The 22,374-nt window shown below is 36.5% G+C and overlaps 1 protein-coding gene across 1 annotated transcript; it reads left to right on the top strand.

Moving 5' to 3' along the window:
- Nucleotides 1–3,392: 3,392 nt before the first annotated feature.
- On the top strand, nt 3,393–20,730 carry LOC306879755 (sodium-dependent multivitamin transporter-like). The gene is made up of 16 exons (XM_079432932.1): nt 3,393–3,553; nt 9,452–9,912; nt 10,818–10,883; nt 11,246–11,297; nt 11,413–11,480; nt 12,005–12,159; nt 12,300–12,440; nt 12,684–12,813; nt 13,500–13,588; nt 13,694–13,806; nt 13,965–14,032; nt 14,136–14,222; nt 16,417–16,589; nt 16,773–16,876; nt 17,853–17,974; nt 19,606–20,730. The coding sequence occupies exons 2-16, from the start codon at nt 9,565–9,567 to the stop codon at nt 19,765–19,767; spliced, it is 1,878 nt and encodes a 625-aa protein (XP_079289058.1). The 5' UTR covers nt 3,393–3,553; nt 9,452–9,564; the 3' UTR covers nt 19,768–20,730.
- Nucleotides 20,731–22,374: the final 1,644 nt, after the last annotated feature.

Below are 22,374 nucleotides of genomic sequence, written 5' to 3'. Positions count from 1 at the left end.
AGGCTGTGAAAATTAATCTGCATTGTTAATCCTTTTGATCTTTTATTTTTTTAAAAATCACAAAATCGAACATTTCGTTTGATAATAATAATTTAAAATGGAGGGAAATATAATTATGAAATAAATGTTTTTCTCTAATACATATTGGCCACAATTAACAGTACCCTTTTATTCAATACTTTTTGAAACCTCCATTTGCCAGTTTATCAGCTATAAATGTTCTCCTATAATGCCTGATGAGGTTAGAGAACACCTGAGAAGAGATCAGAGACCATTCCTTCATCCAGAATCACTCCAGACCCTTCAGATTCCCAGCTCCATGTTGGTGCTTCTTCTCTTCAGTTCACCTCACTCATTTTATACAGGGTTCAGGTCAGAGGACTAGAATGGCCATAGCAGAAGCTTGATTTTGTGCTCAGTGACCCATTTTTGTGTTGTTTTTGAGGTTTGTGTTTGGATTATTGTACGGTTGGAAGATCCAAACATGGCCCATTATAAGATTTCTAACAGAATCAGTCACTTATTCATTTTTTATCTGTTGGTATTTAATAGAATCCATGATGCCATGTGTCTAAACAAGATGTCCAGGACCTCCAGCAGAAATATAGGCCCACAACATCAAAAATACAGCAGTATATTTCATTGTATACATGGGGTGCTTTTTATCCCTGTGTTCACCAAACCCATCTCGAGTGTTTGCTGCTAAAATACTCATTTTTTAGTTTCATCTGACCATAGAAGCCAGTCCCATTTGAAGTTCCAGTCGTGTCTGATAACCGAATATGATGGAGTTTGTTTTTGGATGAGCTAGGAGAATTTTTCTTGAAACCCTCTCAAACAACATGTGGTGATGTAGGGGCTGTTTTGACCCCGAGACTCAAGTATTTTCTGCAATTCTCCAGCTGTTGTCCTTGGAGAGTCTTTAGCCACTCAAACGCTCCTCCTCACCATGCATTAGGACAATATAGACACATGTCCTCTTCCAGGCAGTTTCGTAACATTTTATGTTGATTGGAAATTCTTAATCATTGCCCTGATGGTGGAAATGGGAATTTTCACTGCTCTAGCTCGTTTCTTAAAGCCACTTCATTAAATTTTGACGCTCGATTATCTTTTGCTGCACATCAGAAATATATTCTTTCGTTTTTCTCATTGTGATGGATGAAGGGAATGGAATTTGGACTTTGTTTTCCCTCCTATTTATATTTCTGTGAAACAGGAAGCCATGGCTGGATAATTTCATGTTCATAATCACCCTGGAGTGCTCAAAATTGTGAATATGAATGGGAATATACTTCAGAGATATTTTACTCATAAGAATTTCTAGGGGTGCCAATAATTGTGTCCAACGTGTATTTCTTTGATCATATTTACCAAGGGTGCCGATATTTTTGACCATGAATGTATATATATACAGTGCCCTCCAAAAGTATTGGAACAGTAAGGCCAATTCCTTTATTTTTGCTGTAGACTGAAAACATTTGGGTTTTAAAAACAGAAAAACAAAGCAGAACGCAAAAGTCTTGAGATGCATCAAAAGATGAATATGAGATGAGAGATTAACATTTCAGCTTTTATTTACAGATATTTTCCTCTGGATCTGATACGCAACTTAGAAGATAGCACCTTTTGTTTGAACCCACCCATTTTTCATGTTATCAAAAGTATTGGAACAGATAGAATTAACATAGATTAAAGTGAAAAAGACGTAATATTTAGTTGCAAATCCTTTGCTTTCAATAACTGCATCAAGCCTGTGACCCATTGACATCACCAAACTTTTGCATTCTTCTTTTGTGATGCTTTTCCAGGCTTTCACCGCAGCCTCTTTCAGTTTTGGGGGGTTACTCCCTTCAGTCTCTACTTTAGCTGGTAAAATGCATACTCTACAGGGTTTAAGTGTGAAGATTGACTTGGCCAGTCTAAAACCTTCCACTTCTTGCCCCTGATGAACTCCTTTGTTGTTTTGGCACTATGTTTTGGGCCATTATCTTGCTGCATGATGAAGGATCTCCCGATCAGTTTGGGTGCATCTTTCTGTAAATTGTCAGACAAAATATTTCTGTAGACTTCTGAGTTAATTTTGCTGCTGCCATCATGTGTTACATCATTAATGAAGATTAATGAGCCTGTCCCAGAAGAAGCGATGAAAGCCCAAGCCATTACATTACTTGTGTAATGTGTACTATAATGTACACCTGTGTACACTGTGTTTCAGATGAGCTTGTATGTTTGGGATCATGAGCAGATCCTCTCTTTCTCAAAACTTTAGCCTTTCCATCACTTTGGTCCATAAAATCAGTCATTAAAACCTTGTCCCAGAATTTTTGAGTCTCCTATTCTTCTTGCTAATGAGTGGTTTGCATCTTCTGGTGTAGCCTCTGTACTTTTGTTCATGAAGTCTTCTGCGAAAAGTAGATTGTGGTACCTTCACTCCAGCCCTCTGGAGGTTGTTGCTGATGTCACTAACAGTTGTTTTAGGGTCTTTCTTTACAGCGGTCACAGTGTTTCTGTCATCAACTGCAGATGTTTTCCTTGATCTACCCGTTTGAGGTGTGTTACTTAGTACACCAGTGGTTTCTTTCTTCCTCAGGAGATTCCAAATGGTTGTACTTGCTATTGCCAGTGTTTGTGCAATGGTTTGATTGATTTTTAATCTTCTTCCAGCTTCACAATTGCTCGTTTTTCACCCATAGACACCTCTCTGGTTTTTCATGTTGGTTACATGTCTAACTAACTATAAATGCAGTCTGCACGGATCTGAAACTGAGCGCAGACATTCAGTGCTATTTATTGTTTGAATAATCAATTAATAGGACACACCAGGGCAACAAAACACATCTGTCAGTCACATGTTCCAATACTTTTGGTAATATGAAAAATGGGTGGGTTCAAACAAAAGGTGCTATCTTCTTAGTTGTGTATCAGATCCAGATGAAAATACCTGTAAATAAAAGCTGAAATGTTAATCTCTCATCTCATATTCATCTTTTGATGTCAAACCCAAATGTTTACAGTCTACAGCAAAAATAAAGGAATTGGCCTTACTGTTCCAATACTTTTGGAGGGCACTGTATGCACACGCACACGCGCGCACACACACACACACACACACATATATATATATATATATAATAATAATTTGACTTTTGAGTGGAGTTTTTTTTATATATATAATGACCTATGGAAGTACAGAAATATTCATTCAAAAGTAAAAAAAAAAAAAAAAAAAAAAACAGTGCCAGAGTAGGCTACAATAATAATAATGACATTATTCCTTACAATGTTGTATTTAATCACTTTTTTCCCTTTAAAGTTTTTTTTTCTGAGTTTTTTCCCTTGGGAAGTGCGGATGCTCACTTTATAAGGCGTGAGTGAGGTAACAACATGGTGACGTTCCAGCATGACGTCGGTCGGAAGCACATGTGTATCAACTATGGAGCAGCAACCTTTACTGTGATGTCAAGGAGAGAGTAGGGGTGGTCTGAACCGAGACTGCTTTAAGCCTTTCTCCATTCATCACTCATTATTTATCGGATGAACTCTGACCAAGGTAAGATAATACATGATGGCTGAGCAGAATGAATGGTAAGGTCGCTAAAAGGCACTGCCTAAACTGCCAGAGCACATCGCGCGCAGCAGCCTAGACAGCTTCGTTGATTATAATGGGAGCGTTCTATTTATTTGCGTCGCAGCGTACACTTACAAGCGTATGTTCTGGTGGGTAGAGCACGTTTTTCTCTGTCGTGACGAAACTGTGTCACCCTTTTACATCAGCATGTGATATCCTACAGGCATCGCGGTATTCTCCGCAGCTATTGCATGTAAAGGACACAGTCACCCAGCTACATTGTAGCTGTCAGATGCAGCTCTTCGTAGATTTGCTGTACATCGGGTGATATTTATAACTTATCTAACTATGAAATCAAATATTCGAAGCCACGCTCTCTGTAAGTTAGCACGCGCGAAATCTATTCGTTCTCGAGCTCGTGGCTTTGTTGCTCGCGAATAGCGAGACATATACTGGTAATAGAGAACGATCTTCGTTTAACTAAATTTCATTTTTTCTTTAATTTTACGCGCATCGACTGCCGTTTTTATAAATTTTTTGATCAGACTAAAATTCATTTTAAAAAAAGTGTTGCGTCCCGCCATTAAAACGAATAGGGAAATGTCATTGTGTCAGTGACTGAAATATAACACGCGCAGTGCCAGTGTTTACACAACCGTTTTCATGAAAAGATTTATAATAACTATAGGCCTATTTTAAATGTAAGATGACACGTCAACTTTAGATGATTTTTTTTTTTATCCTATACGCTTTGAATAAAAAGTGTCCAGGACACTGTCATTATGTATCAATATGCAGATTCACCAAGTAGAACAAACATTCTAATCAACCAATCAGATGTAAATGTAGTAAAGGTCAAGTTTAGGCTTACAACGAGGGTTTGGGCTTTTACACTATTATTATTCACCTGTCATTTCCCTCAGATTTTAGGGATAAGTTATGGTGGAGGGTTAGGTTTAGGGTTAGTATGCCAATAAGTTGCTGCAAAGTGTTTGTCAGATGTCATATGGACAAATCTTGATCTTTGAACATGAATTTCTGCAGAGTATTGCAGCCAAACATTGTTTTATAAAGTCAGGTTGCATAATAGCTGCTGTAAAAAGATCTACAGCCATGATTAATGTTTTGTTGGATGGATAAATTTAAATGGATAGGCTAGTTTTCTGAAATTAGTTTCATACAGGTGTCCAGCAGAGTATCCAGAAAGTGTAAGGGTTAAGGAAAGTTTTAAGAGTTTGAAACAATGCAAGGGTGAATATATGAGGACAGAATTGTCATTTTTGGCTGAACTGTCCCTTTTAGTGTCTTGGTGGTTTACATTTAATCCAATCTTAAATTGCTAATCCTGGTGCTGGTGAAACAATGACTTCAGGCATTGTTAATCATGTTGATTGGCCCGCTGACGTGCTGTGAGCTTGGTATTTTAAGAAGCACTACAGCTTTTCATGAACTTGATTTCACCAGTACTAGCCTATAATCTATGTCAGAACTTGTTCTATTCAATACCATTGTCTTCTTTTATTTCCTGTTATCCAATGTCAAATATTGTGAGAGATTAATATGGTTCTTGTGACTCCAACATATGAATTTTGGCTTATCACTGTGTTAGAATATAAAAGATTATTATGTTTTTTATATAATATTAAATATATTTTTTTCTTAATTGTAAAGCTGTATCTATCAGTGATGCATCTTATTAACCGTTTTATCTTTATTATTAGTTTTTCAGTTTTGCTATTTAAAATTTAGATATATTTTATTTTTTTATTTTTGTTAGTATTAATTATTAGGTTCTCAGATGTCTTTTCTATGTACGACTTGTGCATTCAGTTTTTTAAAGATGGTGGTTTGAGGATTCATGTCTGACATACGTAATATAAGAACATATTGTCAATTGTTATTAAGGGTTCCCTGTAGGGATGCACGATATTATCGGACTGATATCGAAATCGGCTGATAATGACTTTAAATGTAAATATCGGCATCGGCCTGACATGCAAAATTATGCCGATATGTCTTGCCGATAAGGGGTTAACTCGCATGTGCTCAGGGTGTGCTAGCGATTAGATCACGTCAGCAATGTGGCTCATTCTTGAAGCAAAGTTTTGTCTGAATGATGAATAGATTGACTGTTTTGGATCGCTGCATTTAATGTGTGAAGGCCTGTACAGAATGACGCGTTCGGTGTTGGATAGAGTAAACAGTTGTAGCACAAGCAGGGGCAGCAGTGACAGCCTCCCCCAGGTCCTAATGCCCGTTCGGTAAGTAATTTTAATAGTAGGGGCGCTGTTGGCCTACTTCTAATTAAATTAAAAGTAAAATAGCCTACACAAATAACATTTAGACTGTGTTTCTGATTAAATAAAGCAGTAATTGATGTAATAAAATAAGTATGTTTTGATTTAATGGTCAGAAGCTATAGCTTACATGAAAAAAAAATCACAAACATGACACTTGTAAATTAAATAATTTTATATATACTGATTTATTCATTAATGTGCAACATTTTATTTTTTAAACAAATCATGAGCTCTAAAAGATTTTCAGAATTTTTACAACTCTTTTGTTTTAGACCATCTACAAATGTTAAATCTTAAAATAAAATATTAGGGTTAACACTGCATCTTTCTGGGGGAAAAAATGCAGCGATTGATATAGTTGATTTATATTTATTTTCAAAGCTTCAATGTACTGTTAAAAAACCTTTTATTATTTTTTATTTAATTCTAATAAATAAGTTCTTGTTAAAAACTAACCAAAATTAATAATATTTTGCTTATAATTTCTGCACAGGAGAGACTTGGTGTTGTTTCCAAACAAAAGGAAATATATCGGTATCGGCATCGATATCTGAGGTGGAAAATATCGGCATATCGGCAGAATTCCAATATCGTGCATCCCTAGTTCCCTGTTATGAAAAGCAAAAAAAAAAGGATATAAAATAAAAGATTAAGCTGTTAAAACAGAATGTACCTGCTTACAGCCTTGCCATTTAAATAGGGCTGAAAACTGAAAGTGGTGAAGAAAACATTGGTTTTTAGAATCAATTCCACTAAATTAATGTTAAATTGACATCCCTATTTATCAGACAAATATTGTGCCTTTTTTTTAATAAGGCAAATTATAGCAGCACTCATGCTAAACCACTATAAATAATAGGACAGTTGGGTTGTTAGTTGATTGGATGGTCCAGAACAGCTGATATTTACTATTTATCGGCCATGTCGGTACGCTGTGTAATACAATGGGTTCTGATGCTGCTGATGAGTCATAAGCTGTGTTTAATGGATCATATGCAGGAGCAGGGTTTGATCATAGAGGCTAAAGAAAATCAAACAGACACATTGCTATGCCTTTATCCCACTGTTTGATCATCAAATGCCTTGTGACAATAGAAACGATACAGGTTTGTCCCTTTTTTTGCCTTTGATACATCTCATTTAATTTCTTATCCATCATAGATTTTGTATTTTTTCAAGAAACCCAAGCTGTTTTGCACAGTAACAGGAAAGAATCTGAGCAAACAGTCCATTTTGACAGCATAGTGAGTTGACAAATCTTGGCCTGTGTGTCCTTGAATTTTTCATCACTGTTCTGCAGATAAGAACTGGTTTGGCCTTTCTTTTCTTGAAATAATAAGTGACAAAGATTAAACTGGTGTGAAACCCTCCATTCCAACCCAAATATCTTTTGTGCGGTGTTGTTATTATCTGAGTTTTCACAGACCTTCTAGGTCAGAGTCTTTCGCTCATGTCCTTATCAAGCCACACGTGAGACTTATCTTTTAGCAAACTAGTCGACACAACAGCTTTGATGAATTGAGCTACGTGAGTTTTGCCCATGATATACTGTTATAAACTATAAAATGATTTTGTCATTTGTTTCATATTAACTTAAATCTATGGCTTGGCTCAGATTCCAGAGAACTAGTTGTTTAAAGATCTTCCCACCGGCTGTTAGTCATGTAGAGTATATTTCAACACATGATGTCCCACAGCCAGGGTTTGAAATGAGTAACCTGCCAAATGCAGGTGAAAATCAGCCATGGTGGGTAACACATATTAACTCACTAGCTAATTTGGTGGTTAATTACTTTTTGCTTTGCATGTCATCGCTGTCAGAACCCTTCCCCTAAAACGATCTGTATTTATATACAGATTTTCAGTGTGATTTTCATTTGGATTTAGTTACACAAGTGAGTTACACTCAAGTGTTCTTGACCTCAAAATGAAAAATGTCATATGTGCTGTAGTACTAGAAGCATGTGTTTTCTCATAGGCTGTATTTTTCCACCGGACAGAACAGGATTGTGTGCTGTAAGTTGTGTCCATTGTGTATATTGCAAGTGTAGTCAATAAATGACAATTAGCAAACTCCCCATTGCAAGAAAGTTTAGTATGATGGTTGACCTTTGACCATTTTGCAGGGTGTTATGTAACTTGCATGCTACTGTATCATTTGTAATATTTTAAATGTCTTTACTGACACTTGTTAAATGTAAGACATTCTTGCTTAATGAGAGTATTAATTTTATTTTTTTAAAATCCTGCTCAGATGTTTTCAGATGGAGTAAAGCTACAGCATGTTATAGTAGTGTGGCTTGGTATTTCATTGGCATCATCCTCTCAGTGTCACCTATTACATTTTTTCATAGAGTCTGACTCCTCTGGCCTAAATACACTGACCCACAGTGCTTTTTGCATTCAACACGTTTGTGTGAATAAGCCTGAACCCTACAGAATGACAGAATATGTAAGCTGGTTTGTTACAACAGGAAGCCATAGGAGCACAATATTAAATTAAAGAGATTTCGAAGTCACATGATGACTCATTGAATAAACTCTGTTATGTCATTATGTCTCACAAGACCAGTGCTCAGTTTTCAGTGGGTTGTGTGATTGATAAACTGGTGATTGTGATATATTTCTGTTTTTGTGTATTTATTTATTTTTTGAGCAAGGCACTGAGAGCAATCATTTTGTTTGGCTCATTAAGACATTTATTATGTTTTGATCAGTGTCGGGAACTTCACAAAATAGTTTTGAGTGGCATGAAATATAGAAACCAAAACAATCAAATGATTCTTTTGTTATTTTTTAATTATTTGTTCATGCTGAATCACACTGCTAAAACCTTTCTGTGTCCTAAGGCCACCTACTAGCAGCTCAGAACACATAATGTAGAGCTTTAATCAAATGAGGTGAGCCAGCTGTGCTTTCAACTCTAGTGACATCTTTACAGCAGCAGTTCTAGAAATTCTACTGATATTACAAAACAACTGTGTGTTACACATACTGACTAACACATCATTTAAGTTTAGATGTATTTGTATTATGATATAGTTAAATAATCTCTTAATTAATTATTAAATAGCTTAATTCTTGCCATGAAGGTTCCTTTCTTCATTGCTGTGACAATATTAAAAACATGTTGTCAGTAATTTCATACGACATGATTTTAATTCTTCTGTGCAACACAAGAAATTTTGAAGAATGTTTTTGTTGTTTTATTGTTTACTAATAAAAAAATACCTAATAGCCTACATGTTAGATGTTATAATGAATGATTCATCCATGTATGTTATACTATATATCCTGTAAGAACAACAGACTTCTTTCTGATGAATTCTTTTTTTTGATAATCTATTACATTTGTATGTACTTCACAATACGGAAGATTAACTTGATTGCGACTTTATTTTTACCGTGTATAAAAAGGCCAAATTGTGATGTAAAAAACATAGTTGTGTTGCACATACTGCACAATGCATTAGTGTAAATGTTTCCTTACTGTTCATTTGGAAAAATCTTTAAATCTAGACAGTAAGTGTATTGTGGATATTCTGCATTTTTGCCTAAACAGTCTATTTATTTCTTATAGCAAGTCACCCGCAATCCTTCATGATGACCCAATGTTCAACTCTCCACTAACCCTCCACTGAACATCCAGGGGCCACATCACTCTGTGTGCTCCTCTCCACACCTCACGGCATCATGGGGGACGTAGTCCTGATGCACTTCAGCACAGTGGATTACGTGATTTTCGTTGTGCTGCTAGTGGCCTCTGCAGGAATCGGCCTTTATTATGCCTTCTCAGGGGGTCGTCAGAGGACCACACAGGAGTTCCTGCTGGCCGATCGCAGTATGAGCTGCCTTCCGGTGTCCCTTTCGCTGCTGGCCACCTTTCAATCAGCGGTGGCCATCCTGGGTGCCCCATCTGAGATTTACACACATGGCACGCAGTATTGGTTCCTGGGCTGCTCCTACTTCCTGGGCCTGCTCATCCCCGCACACATTTTCATACCAGTTTTCTATCGGCTTCGCCTTAGCAGCGCGTATCAGGTAGCACATTTAGAAATTCACTGTTTGTTTGTTTGAGAGATTGGATTATGTGTCACTTTTATGCGTCACAGTTTTTTTTTTTTGTTTTTTTTTTATTAATCAGTTTAACCATTTCACAAATCAGTCAGTGAATGATTCATTAGGGAATTAGTCTGAAAGTTAAGGATTTTACAAAATCCTTATCTGGTAATCATTAAACAACTGGAAAGTTAATGGAAAAACATAGATATTTATTGGTCAAAAAGGGTGGGAACTTTGTAAATTGACCTGCAAGTGCAAAATTGAAGTGGTCTTAGACTTTTGGACCCCAATTTTTTAACATTATAAGGATAATGGACAGGATAATGCTATACTTTATTTTAGTATAGCAAAATAAATCCCAACATTATACAAAAAATATTTGATTGCAGAATTCTAACCAATCAAAATCAAGCATTCCAGAAATCAAAATATACTATTTTATCACAGTAAATAAGATACTTTTCAAAAGTTTGGGGAATGTTTTTAGAAAGTATTTATTACATATGGGCCTGGTTTCACAGACAGGGCTAAACCAGGATTAGACCATAGTTCAATTTGGACAGTAATTTTTATTAACATGCCTAAAAAACATTAATGGTGTGCCTCTTGAGACAAAACAAAGGCACTGATAAATTTTAAGATCAGTCAGTACAAGTTCCTTTCAGTTGAAATGGCTCAGAATTACATTTTAGTCTGGGACTAGGCTTAAGCCATGTCTGTGAAACTGGGGGTGATCAATTTAATGCACGGTTGATGAATCCATCTGACTGAAAATTATGTAATATTTGTAAACTGCAGTCCTACAGCTGCACCAAACATGCTCTATGGGGTTTTACACTCTTTCTGCTTGTATTAAATTCTTGCCTTCTTTTTCTTCTTCATAGTACCTGGAGCTTCGTTTTAGTAAAAGTGTTCGGATATGTGGCACTGTGACCTTCATCTTTCAGATGGTGAGTTGTGGTTACCACCTGGATCTGTGCAATAGGATATTAAAACCTTCAGGAGTATCTAATAATCTAAAGTAATATTGTCTTTTACTCTAGTTTTGTTAGGCACAAAGACACCCTGTTGTCAGTATAAAAACGTGAACTTCCACCAAACTTATTCTGACACCCCCACTGATATGGACAATATTTTACTCAGCGTTGTGGATCTAAAGTGTAATGATTCTCAGAACTATCAGTTACTTAGACATTATTATGCCCTAAAACAATCTTGTGTGCTTGCAGAAAAGCATTACAACGTTTAACTTTTAAAAGCATTTAAAACTTTTAAAAGCATTACATCTGTCAATTTATGTGTTTTTACGCAGGTGATCTATATGGGAGTTGTTCTGTATGCTCCAGCACTTGCACTTAATGCAGGTAATTGAGACTATTGATGCATTACAAGACACACATGTTGATGTATATCAGATAAGTAGTTTATTTCATGTTTTTCCTCTTGTAAATGTTTGTTTGAATTTGTTTGTGATCACAGTAACAGGTTTTGACCTTTGGGGGGCAGTGATGGCCATGGGACTGGTGTCCACGCTTTATACAGCTTTGGTAAGTTGGAGATATGCATCAGTTTAAACAAGTTTAGGGTCAGTAAAGATAATGAATACCTTTAATCAGCAGGGACGCATTCAATTGATCAGTTGAGTGACAGAAAATACATTTATGATGTAATACAATATTTCTATTACAAGTAAATGTTATTCTTTTGAAATGTCAAAAGAATCATAAAAATCATTAGAATCATAAAAAGATCATATAATACAGAAAAGTATCATGATTTACACAAATATATTGCAGCACACATGTTGATAATAATGCACAATCAAGACAAGTGCTGGATAAAAAATTCAGCTTTACCAACATAGGAATAAATTACAAAAATACATTTAAAATATATTAAAATAGAAAACAATTACTCTAAATTGTAATAATATTTCACAATATTAAATCTTTTGATCAGATTAATGTAGCCTTGATGAGCATTTCTTTCAACAACATTAAAAAAATCCCCAAAATTTTGAATGGTAGTGTACATTATAACACACCTGCTCCTCTCTTCTCTTCTTCTCCAGGGTGGTCTGAAAGCGGTGATCTGGACAGATGTGTTTCAGACAATTGTTATGTTTGCAGGGCAGCTGGCAGTGATTATAGTTGGTACCCATCAGGCAGGTGGCATTGCTGAAGTTTGGAGAAAAGCACAAAACGGCAGCCGTATCTCAGGCCTTGAGTGAGTGGTGCGATTTTATGTAATTTTGTTTCATATATGAGTATCGAAACTGTTCCTTTAAGATGATCTAACAAACACTGTTCCACATAGCAGAACTGTAACTGAAGCTCACATTCTTTGTTTTGTGGTCCCCGTGGCAGCCTGAACCCTGACCCTTTAGAGAGGCACACATTCTGGACTCTGGGAGTGGGGGGCATTTTTCTCATGCTGGCCCTGTATGGAGTGAATCAGGCTCAGGTCCAGAGATACCTCAGCTCCCGCACAGAGAAAGAGGCCATCATGTAAGAAAACACCCAGCTCTTCCACACTCTGGTTAAGTCAATAGAATCTGAAACTGTGATGTTGTTTTATGCACCATTTTTGCTGTTTCTGCTGTGTTGTGTTAAATTACTTTAAAACATCTCTGTGGTTTCTGAGCAGCCCATTGACGTTATGAATTATTATTTATATTTTGGTGAATAATTTAGTTTTTATAAAGTGGCCAGTACATTTTGAAGTGTTTTCTGGGGTGTCTTGTTCTTCAGGTCCTGTTATGTGGTCTTCCCATGCCAGCAGATCGTGCTCACGTTGGGCTGTTTAATGGGCCTGGTTATGTATGCTCGATATGGGGAGGAGAGCCCGCTGGATCTGGGATATGTCAACAGCAATGACCAGGTCAGACATAAAATGTATATACTGCAGTTCAAATGTTTGGGGACAGTATGATTGTTTTATGGAAATTAATATTTTTCAGCAAGGATGTATTAAATTGATCAAAAAAGACAGATAAGACATTTAGAATGTCTCAGAAGATTAAAATGATTTTGAATAAATACAAATAAAAACATTCTATTAATCTATTCTATTTTTCTGTGGATAATGTATTATGGTTTCCACAAAATATTTTAAGCAGTACAGTTGTTTTTAACATTGATAATAAGAAATGTTTATTGAGCAACAAATTAACCTATTAGAATGATTTCTGAGGATCATGTGACACTGGAGTAATGACTGCTGAAAATTCAGCTTTGGTATAAACAACATTTGAAATATATTAAATTGTAATAATATTTCACAATATTATTGTTTTTACAGTATTTTTGAACTGCAAACATTAAAAATATTACCCCAAACCCATATAAATGATTAGAAATTAAAATAATAATTGTTTATTTTTATGCAACAGCCTATCATTATCATTACATTTTTTTTCTTCTTGATAAAAGTGTTGTAACCTTTATCATTCACTTCTGTATCTTTCTTGTTATTCTACCACTTCTTGTTGTCCTTTGATATCAAGATCATCACACCATTTGACAGTTATTATGGAAAAATCACTCTCCACCTCTCTCTATCTGCAGATGGTGCTGTACTTTGTAATGGATGTGTTGAGAGATCTTCCTGGTCTACCAGGACTATTTGTCGCCTGTCTGTTTAGTGGAGCTCTCAGGTATCAACCAGATTTTGTGAGGACAGTTCCTCCTATTATAATTTTCAATGTTTTTTTTTTAGATGTTGATATTGATCTTTAAATGGTGTCCAATTTATTTTACAGCACAATCTCATCTGCCTTCAACTCCCTGGCAACGGTTACCATGGAGGATCTGATCAAACCTCACGTACGACCCATGACAGAGGCCCGTGCTACCCTGTTATCAAAAATGTTGGGTAAGCTGTTTTACAATAATTGTCTGAAAGGCAGAGCTTATTATTTCACTCATTATTTTTCTATGAATGGTCCATCTCCTATTATAGATATTGTCCATACTAAGCTGAAAGGCAATCCTGGGATGGTGGGGTAATTTTTTGTCATTAAATTCCCTCAGCTCTTGCCTATGGTCTTGTGTGTCTGGCTATGGCATACGTCGCATCTTTAATGGGCTCTGTGCTGCAGGTGAGGTTTTTAAGTGATTATAAGTGTAATTTAGTGTAATGTATTCATAGAGTTAACAATAATCTTTATCTATGTTTTTATCCCATCTCTTTAACATCCTTAGGCAGCACTCAGTATATTTGGGATGGTGGGTGGACCGCTTCTTGGCCTTTTCTGTCTTGGGATGTTTTTCCCTTGGGCCAATTCCACTGTAAGTCAAACAAGCAAAGCATCCACATATACAGGTCCTTTTCAAAAAATTAGCATATTGTGATAAAGTTCATTATTTTCTGTAATGTACTGATAAACATTAGACTTTCATATATTTTAGATTCATTACAACACAACTGAAGTAGTTCAAGCCTTTTATTGTTTTAATATTGATGATTTTGGCATACAGCTCATGAAAACCCAAAATTCCTATCTCAAAAAATTTGCATATTTCATCCGACCAATAAAAGAAAAGTGTTTTTAATACAAAAAAAGTCAACCTTCAAATAATTTTGTTCAGTTATGCACTCAATACTTGGTCGGGAATCCTTTTGCAGAAATGACTGCTTCAATGCGGCGTGGCATGGAGGCAATCAGCCTGTGGCACTGCTGAGGTGTTATGGAGGCCCAGGATGCTTCGATAGCGGCCTTAAGCTCATCCAGAGTGTTGGGTCTTGCGTCTCTCAACTTTCTCTTCACAATATCCCACAGATTCTCTATGGGGTTCAGGTCAGGAGAGTTGGCAGGCCAATTGAGCACAGTAATACCATGGTCAGTAAACCATTTACCAGTGGTTTTGGCACTGTGAGCAGGTGCCAGGTCGTGCTGAAAAATGAAATCTTCATCTCCATAAAGCTTTTCAGCAGATGGAAGCATGAAGTGCTCCAAAATCTCCTGATAGCTAGCTGCATTGACCCTGCCCTTGATAAAACACAGTGGACCAACACCAGCATCACTGACTGTGGGTACTTGACACTGGACTTCAGGCATTTTGGCATTTCCCTCTCCCCAGTCTTCCTCCAGACTCTGGCACCTTGATTTCCGAATGACATGCAAAATTTGCTTTCATCCGAAAAAAGCACTTTGGACCACTGAGCAACAGTCCAGTGCTGCTTCTCTGTTGCCCAGGTCAGGCGCTTCTGCCGCTGTTTCTGGTTCAAAAGTGGCTTGACCTGGGGAATGCGGCACCTGTAGCCCATTTCCTGCACACGCCTGTACACGGTGGCTCTGGATGTTTCTACTCCAGACTCAGTCCACTGCTTCCGCAGGTCCCCCAAGGTCTGGAATCGGTCCTTCTCCACAATCTTCCTCAGGGTCCGGTCACCTCTTCTCGTTGTGCTGCGTTTTCTGCCACACTTTTTCCTTCCCACAGACTTCCCACTGAGGTGCCTTGATACAGCACTCTGGGAACAGCCTATTCGTTCAGAAATTTCTTTCTGTGTCTTACCCTCTTGCTTGAGGGTGTCAATGATGGCCTTCTGGACAGCAGTCAGGTCGGCAGTCTTACCCATGATTGCGGTTTTGAGTAATGAACCAGGCTGGGAGTTTTTAAAAGCCTCAGGAATCTTTTGCAGGTGTTTAGAGTTAATTAGTTGATTCAGATGATTAGGTTAATAGCTCGTTTAGAGAACCTTTTCATGATATGCTAATTTTTTGAGATAGGAATTTTGGGTTTTCATGAGCTGTATGCCAAAATCATCAATATTAAAACAATAAAAGGCTTGAACTACTTCAGTTGTGTGTAATGAATCTAAAATATATGAAAGTCTAATGTTTATCAGTACATTACAGAAAATAATGAACTTTATCACAATATGCAAATTTTTTGAGAAGGACCTGTATACACAACTATTCAAAAGATTGGGGTCGGCAATATTTTTTTTTTACTTTGTGAGCCTCTCATGCTCAACAAAGCTTATTAAAAATACATTAAAAATAGTAATATTCTGAAATATTATTATAACTTTTCTATGAAGTTTTCTATTTGAATAGATTTAAATTTTTATTTTTATTTATTTCTGTGATGCAAAGCTGAATTTTCAGCATCATTACTTCATTCTTCAGTGTCACATGATCCTTCAAAAATCCTTCTAATATGTGATTTTGTTGTGCAAACATTTCTTATTATTATCACTGTTGAAAAAGTAATGAATTTTTGGAGACCGTGATGCATTTGAATAATGAATAAAAAAACAGCATTTATTTAAAATGTATATATGTTTTTATAACAATGTATAAGTCTTTACTTTTGATCAGTTTGATTCATTCTGGCTTATTAAAAGTGTTATTATTATTTTTTAACTCTTACTGACTCCTAACCTTTGAACAGTTTTATCTTGTCACTAATGCAGCCAGTGGTATTCGGTAGATGATTGAAGGTATGATTTCATTTCATGGACTGAGTGTGTTTTCAGGGTGCTCTGGTTGGGCTGGCATCGGGGCTGGTCATGGCTTTCTGGATCGGTATCGGCAGCTTTGTTTCACAAATGTCTGCATCTGCACCACCTGTGATAAATGCCACCGTCATACCTGATGTGGGAAACATGACAACAGCTGTGATGACGACATTCATCACATCTAAACCAAGGTTCATATTTTTAATAAAGTAATGGTGCTCAAGAAATTCCTGTTCTAAAATGCTTGATTACATCAGACCAATCAGAAATCAATTATTTTAGCTACTGTAGCCAGTTCCAAAAACTGCTTAGACTAATCATCGCTATATTACAGACCGAATGGGCTCATTTATTGTATCTTCTTGTCTTCTCAGGCCTTCTGGAGTTCAGGCTTTATACTCTCTATCATACATGTGGTACAGTGCTCATAATTCTGCCACAGTTGTGGTGGTGGGACTACTGGTCAGCTTTCTCACGGGTAAAGTGTGTTTCCAAAACACATCAAACACTCTAATCGTCATATCGTATCCTAGGTTCTGTCAATTAGTCTTTAAAGCAGTTTAAAGTTTAGTTTTGCTGCTGATAAAGCTACCTTTGTTAATATGCTGCTTGTTGTCTAAACTGTGAAATGTTAAAGATAAGGTTAGTATTCATTTACCTGGTAAGATTACACAAAGAATTTATGGAAGTGTTTTCAAATTGAAGTCCGCAAGGTGGTGCTAGTAGGTTTGCACCAAATTTCAGAGAATGTATTTTGAAATAATAAAAAAGCAAAACGAATATGCATAGAGTTATGTGCAAAAAGTGTTTTACAAATACATTTAAATTGAGCTTAAATTGATACTTTTATATTACAATTTGAGTAGATTTTTGAGTAGATACACTCTTACACTAATACAAAGTAAATATATTCAAGATAATATTTAAATGTATTTTTCGCTTTGGGACAATTAGCTAATTATTTAATTTTGAAAACACGTTTTAATATCAATCAAGCTTACAATTTTTGATTACACCCACATAAATGACAACTGACCCAAATATAGTTGCACTGATATTTTAGTCATATACAGAGAATCATATACAGGGGTCCTCAACACACAAAGTTTAAAAAACCCAGGTCTAGGTTATACAATGACAGTTTTGTTATGTATTATTTATATACTATTATTATTTATTAGTTTTATTAATATTTTTTTCTTTAAAAAAAAATATATTTTCAGTTTTAATTTTAGTTTACGTTTTAGTAATTTTAACTGCTTTTGTCGTTTTAAAAATATTTCTATGCAGCTTCAATTTTTATTTCAGTTTTTAGTTTCAATTTTAGTACGTCATGGCAACATCTCTACTTTTTATAGTATATTAAGTATATTTGAAGTTGTATTTTAGTTACCAATAACAACATTGATCATTAGGCTGCAACAATAAAGTTTTTGTGCTTTGTGTTCACTCAGGGCCCTGGAAAGAGAAAGATTTAAACCCAGGTACGATTTACCCTGTGCTTGGCAATTTGCTGTTCTTTCTGCCCCAACGCTACAGGGAGAAACTCTGCTGTGTTACTCCACTGGAAGACAATGTAAGTCACTTAAATGCTATGAATCAAAATCCAGTTTCAAATACTGCATTCCTTCTTCCATTATGAATGGTTATGTAGAGTGGTGTGAAAAAGTGATTTTCACACTGATTTTATTTTTTTGCATGTTTGTCACTTTAATGTTTCAGATCATCAAACTAATTTAAATATTAATCAAAGATAACACAAGTAAACACAACATGCAGTTTTTGAATGAAGTTTTTTTATTATGAAGGGAAAACAAAATCCAAACCCACATGGCCCTGTGTGAAAAAGTGCTTGCCCCCTAAACCTAATAACTAGTTGGGCCACCCTTAGCAGCAACAACTGCAATCAAGCGTTTGTGATAACTTGCAATGAGTCTGTTACAGCGCTGTGGAGGAATTTTGGCCCACTCATCTTGGCAGAATTGTTGTAATTCAGCCACATTGTAGGGTTTTCGAGCATGAACCGCCTTTTTAAGGTCATGCCACAGCATCTCAATAGGATTCAGGTCAGGACTTTGACTAGGCCACTCCAAAGTCTTCATTTAGTTTTTCTTCAGCTATTCAGAGGTGGATTTGCTGGTGTGTTTTGGATCATTGTCCTGCTACCAGAACCCAAGTTCGCTTCAGCTTGAGGTCACGAACAGATGGCCGGACATTGTCCTTCAGGATTTTTTGGTAGACAGCTGAATTCATGGTTCCATTTATCACAGCAAGTCTTCCAGGTCCTGAAGCAGCAAAACAGCCCCAGACCATCACACTACCACCACCATATTTTACTGTTGGTATGATGTTCTTTTTCTGAAATGCTGTGTTACTTTTACGCCAGATGTAATGGGACACACACCTTCCAAAAAGTTCAACTTTTGTCTCGTCAGTCCACAGAGTATTTTACCAAAAGTCTTGGGGATCATCAAGATGTTTTCTGGAAAAACTGAGACGAGCCTTTATGTTCTTTTTGCTCAGCAGCGGTTTTCGTCTTGGAACTCTGCCATGCAGGCCATTTTTGCCCAGTCTCTTTCTTACGGTGGAGTCATGAACACTGACCTTAACTGAGGCAAGTGAGGCCTGCAGTTCTTTAGATGTTGTTGTGGGGTCTTTTGTGACCTCTTGGATGAGTCGTCGCTGTGCTCTTGGGCTAATTTTGGTCGGCCGGCCACTCCTGGGAAGGTTCACCACTGTTCCATGTTTTCACCATTTGTGGATAATGGCTCTCACTGTGGTTCGCTGGAGTCCCAAAGCTTTAGAAATGGCTTTATAACCTTTTCCAGACTGATAGATCTCAATTATTTTCTTATGTTCCTGAATTTCTTTGGATCTCAACATGTGTAGCTTTTGAGGATCTTTTGGTCTACTTCACTTTGTCAGGCAGGTCCTATTGAAGTGATTTCTTGATTGCGAACAGGTGTGGCAGTAATCAAACACTTTTTCACACAGGGCCATGTGGGTTTGGATTTTGTTTTCCCCTCATAAAAAAACCCCTTCATTCAAAAACTGCATGTTGTGTTTACTTGTGTTATCTTTGATTAATATTTAAATTTGTTTGATGATCTGAAACATTAAAGTATGACAAACATGCAAAAAAAATTAAAAATCAGGAAGGGGGCCAACACTTTTTCACACCACTATATGTATGTGTCTATGCTATAGTCCAAAGTCCTGGACTGTCAGCCTTACCAGATGGCCCAGAAAGAGAGCAATGGCGTTGCCTGTACTAAAGAGGGAGACAAGCTCAGGGAAGAGGAAGGAGAAAAGATAACCGCCCAGCCTACTTGTAGCGTGGCCCATACGGTGCAGGAAACAGCCTTGTGAAATCTCCCACACAGCCACAGCCCTAAAGGGTCTTAGTTTCCCCCAGGCTCTGGGAAGAAAACGTCAGTTACGATGCCAAAATCTTTTTCTCCTCTTGAATTTGGTAAGAAGCTTAAGTCCATAAGTTGTGGGATGTATTGTGGGCCCTTTGCAATATTGGTACGCTGTGCCCTCAACTGCCAGTGATCGAGGCGAGGGGTTGTGTTATTTATATGTGGTACTTTATGATGTCAGTGGTCCGTCATAAAAATTGTATTATGTTAAGATGTTGAACAAATTGAGATGTGTTGAGCTGAAGTGACACAAGTGATCACCTAAATTTTTCCGTTTACATATCCTAAATTGAATCTCAAGAATACTTGTTGAATATTGCTGGTTCATGATATACGTAAACGCACAAATCAAAGAAATCATGCCGAACGTCAGGTTTAAGCTGAATGGTTTAACACCAGAAAGACCACAGTTTGCACAAATCTGTAGTCATTTAATGTCAGTGCTGTTTGAGTTTTGGGGGTTTTCTCTCCCAAAGATTTTGTTTTGTCCAAAGTTCACTACATTAGCCTTTCCATTCTGTTTGCCTTGAAATCACTATTGTCAATGTGTTTGTTCCCTAAACGGAGTTAAAAGTTTACAGTGAATGAAGAATTGCAAATATTGCAAATTTAAATGTAGTAAACTTTTAGCTTAACATTCATGAAAAGACCATCTGCAAGTCTCATATTGTGATAGATACAATGAATCTAATGCATGTTAAATCTAGTTCCCTCATTGAAGCCCATTGTTTGTGACAAGTGCCTCCTCAAATGAATGTATGATGTAGTTTTGTGACTGGATTGTTGCTTTAGTTTGCCGTTTCGTCCTCTAACCCTGATAGGACCATTTTTAAGTATCTGAACACCTCACTATTAAATTCCCATGATGCTTTGCGTTGTGAGGGCCTGGCTAATTATACTTTAGCATCTCAAAAAAAAAAAGAAGTTTCAAATTTGCCTAGATTCAATATTATTTTGGTATGGATGATTTTTTAGAAAACAGTCATGTTAGAAATGTTCTTCATGATGTAGACAAGTTCTTTAAATGTTATAATAGCCTATTCAAATGCTTTATCTTAGCTATAGAAGATACTTGTTATAGTATCAAGACTAACTGCATAGAATTTAAACCTCAGTGCGAGTTACTGACTATAATTCTCCGCATTAGCATATGAATCGATTTGGGTGCACTAGTTTTCTTGTATTTTGATTCGTTTTTTTGATGTTAAATAGGCAGTTTCTGTGCTTTGCTGTCTTGTCTAAATTCAGACCTCTGTCTAAGCCAGTGTTTCTCAAACCTGTCCTGGAGTACCACCAGCCCTGCAAATTTTGTATGTCTCCCTATATCTGACACCCATTTCAGGTCTTGCAGTCTCTACTAATGAGCTCATGAGTTGAATCAGGTGTGATAGATGAGGGAGACATACAAATTGTGCAGGGCTAGTGGTACTCCAGGACAGGTTTGAGAACCACTGGTCTAAGCATTACCATTTGTAGTTGTTGTAGGATTCCTAGGTCCTTGTATTGTGCCTATGACTGAAATGAAAGCTTTCTGTCACAATCTCACAAGCACAGGCAGTCGGTTATATATTCAGGTTATGCGCTCTGGGTCAACAGTTTGTGGAAGTCTCACATCTATTGGTGTTTCTTTTTTGGTTCTTTATTGTGGGTGTATCATCTTGGTCTGGTGACAGGTTTCAGTTTAACATTCATCTCCAAAGAATCATCATATGTGGAATCATATTCATCACATGTCGGTTCACACAGAATGCATTTTTGCATTCCACTGTGGTGTTTTAAAAAAAAAATTCCAAAGTAAACACTGTTGCGTCCGTAACTCTCTGCTTTTCCAGCATCACACTCATGAGCAATGCATTTTTACAGTTTTACAATAAGTTTAAATTAAATTGTTAAAATTAAACCGTTATAATAAAAACGTTAAAATAAAAGCGTTAAAATAAAGCGACTTGAGACCCTGCGTTTTTTTCCAATTTTGGATCACTCATTTGTTTAAACGCAAGAAATACTAACAACTTGTATCACTGTGCATTTATTTATATTTTAGCATCTTACAACACCGTATTTTTAGGACGCTAAAAAACTAACTTTTTTTAAATGGATCTCGATGCGCCTTCAATTCCATTGAAGTTGTTTGCTGTTTTGAATGCAAGTACACATCCTGTATAAACAGCCCCAAGGGTTTTACCTTTAGTCAAGTGATGACTATTCTACATTTCATGTGAGCTCCAGAAATATATTCACAGCGATGAATTATGACATTAATTTTTAGCCAAACAGTATTAGATGCTAAATTAAACATTTGTCAGTTTGGGGATAGTAGTTGCTATCAATAATCTGCTATGGAATAGATATGAATTTAATGTTCAGTCATTCTTTTACACGCAATAACACTATTTTTTAATCCATCCAGTTCAATGTATTATAATAATAATGACATTCTGGTATGAAAATGAGAAATTAGTTTAGATTTTAGTAACTTGAGCATTCCAAAGGGCCCAATACAGATCATCTCTTTATTGTAAAATATAAACATTGCTTGATTTCGCCTTAATTT

The sequence above is a fragment of the Barbus barbus genome, assembly GCF_936440315.1.
Source record: "Barbus barbus genome assembly, chromosome: 14".
Classification (NCBI taxonomy): Eukaryota; Metazoa; Chordata; class Actinopteri; order Cypriniformes; family Cyprinidae; genus Barbus; species Barbus barbus.
Note: the sequence above shows the minus strand (reverse complement) of the source record. Positions and strands in the feature narration are given on the sequence as shown.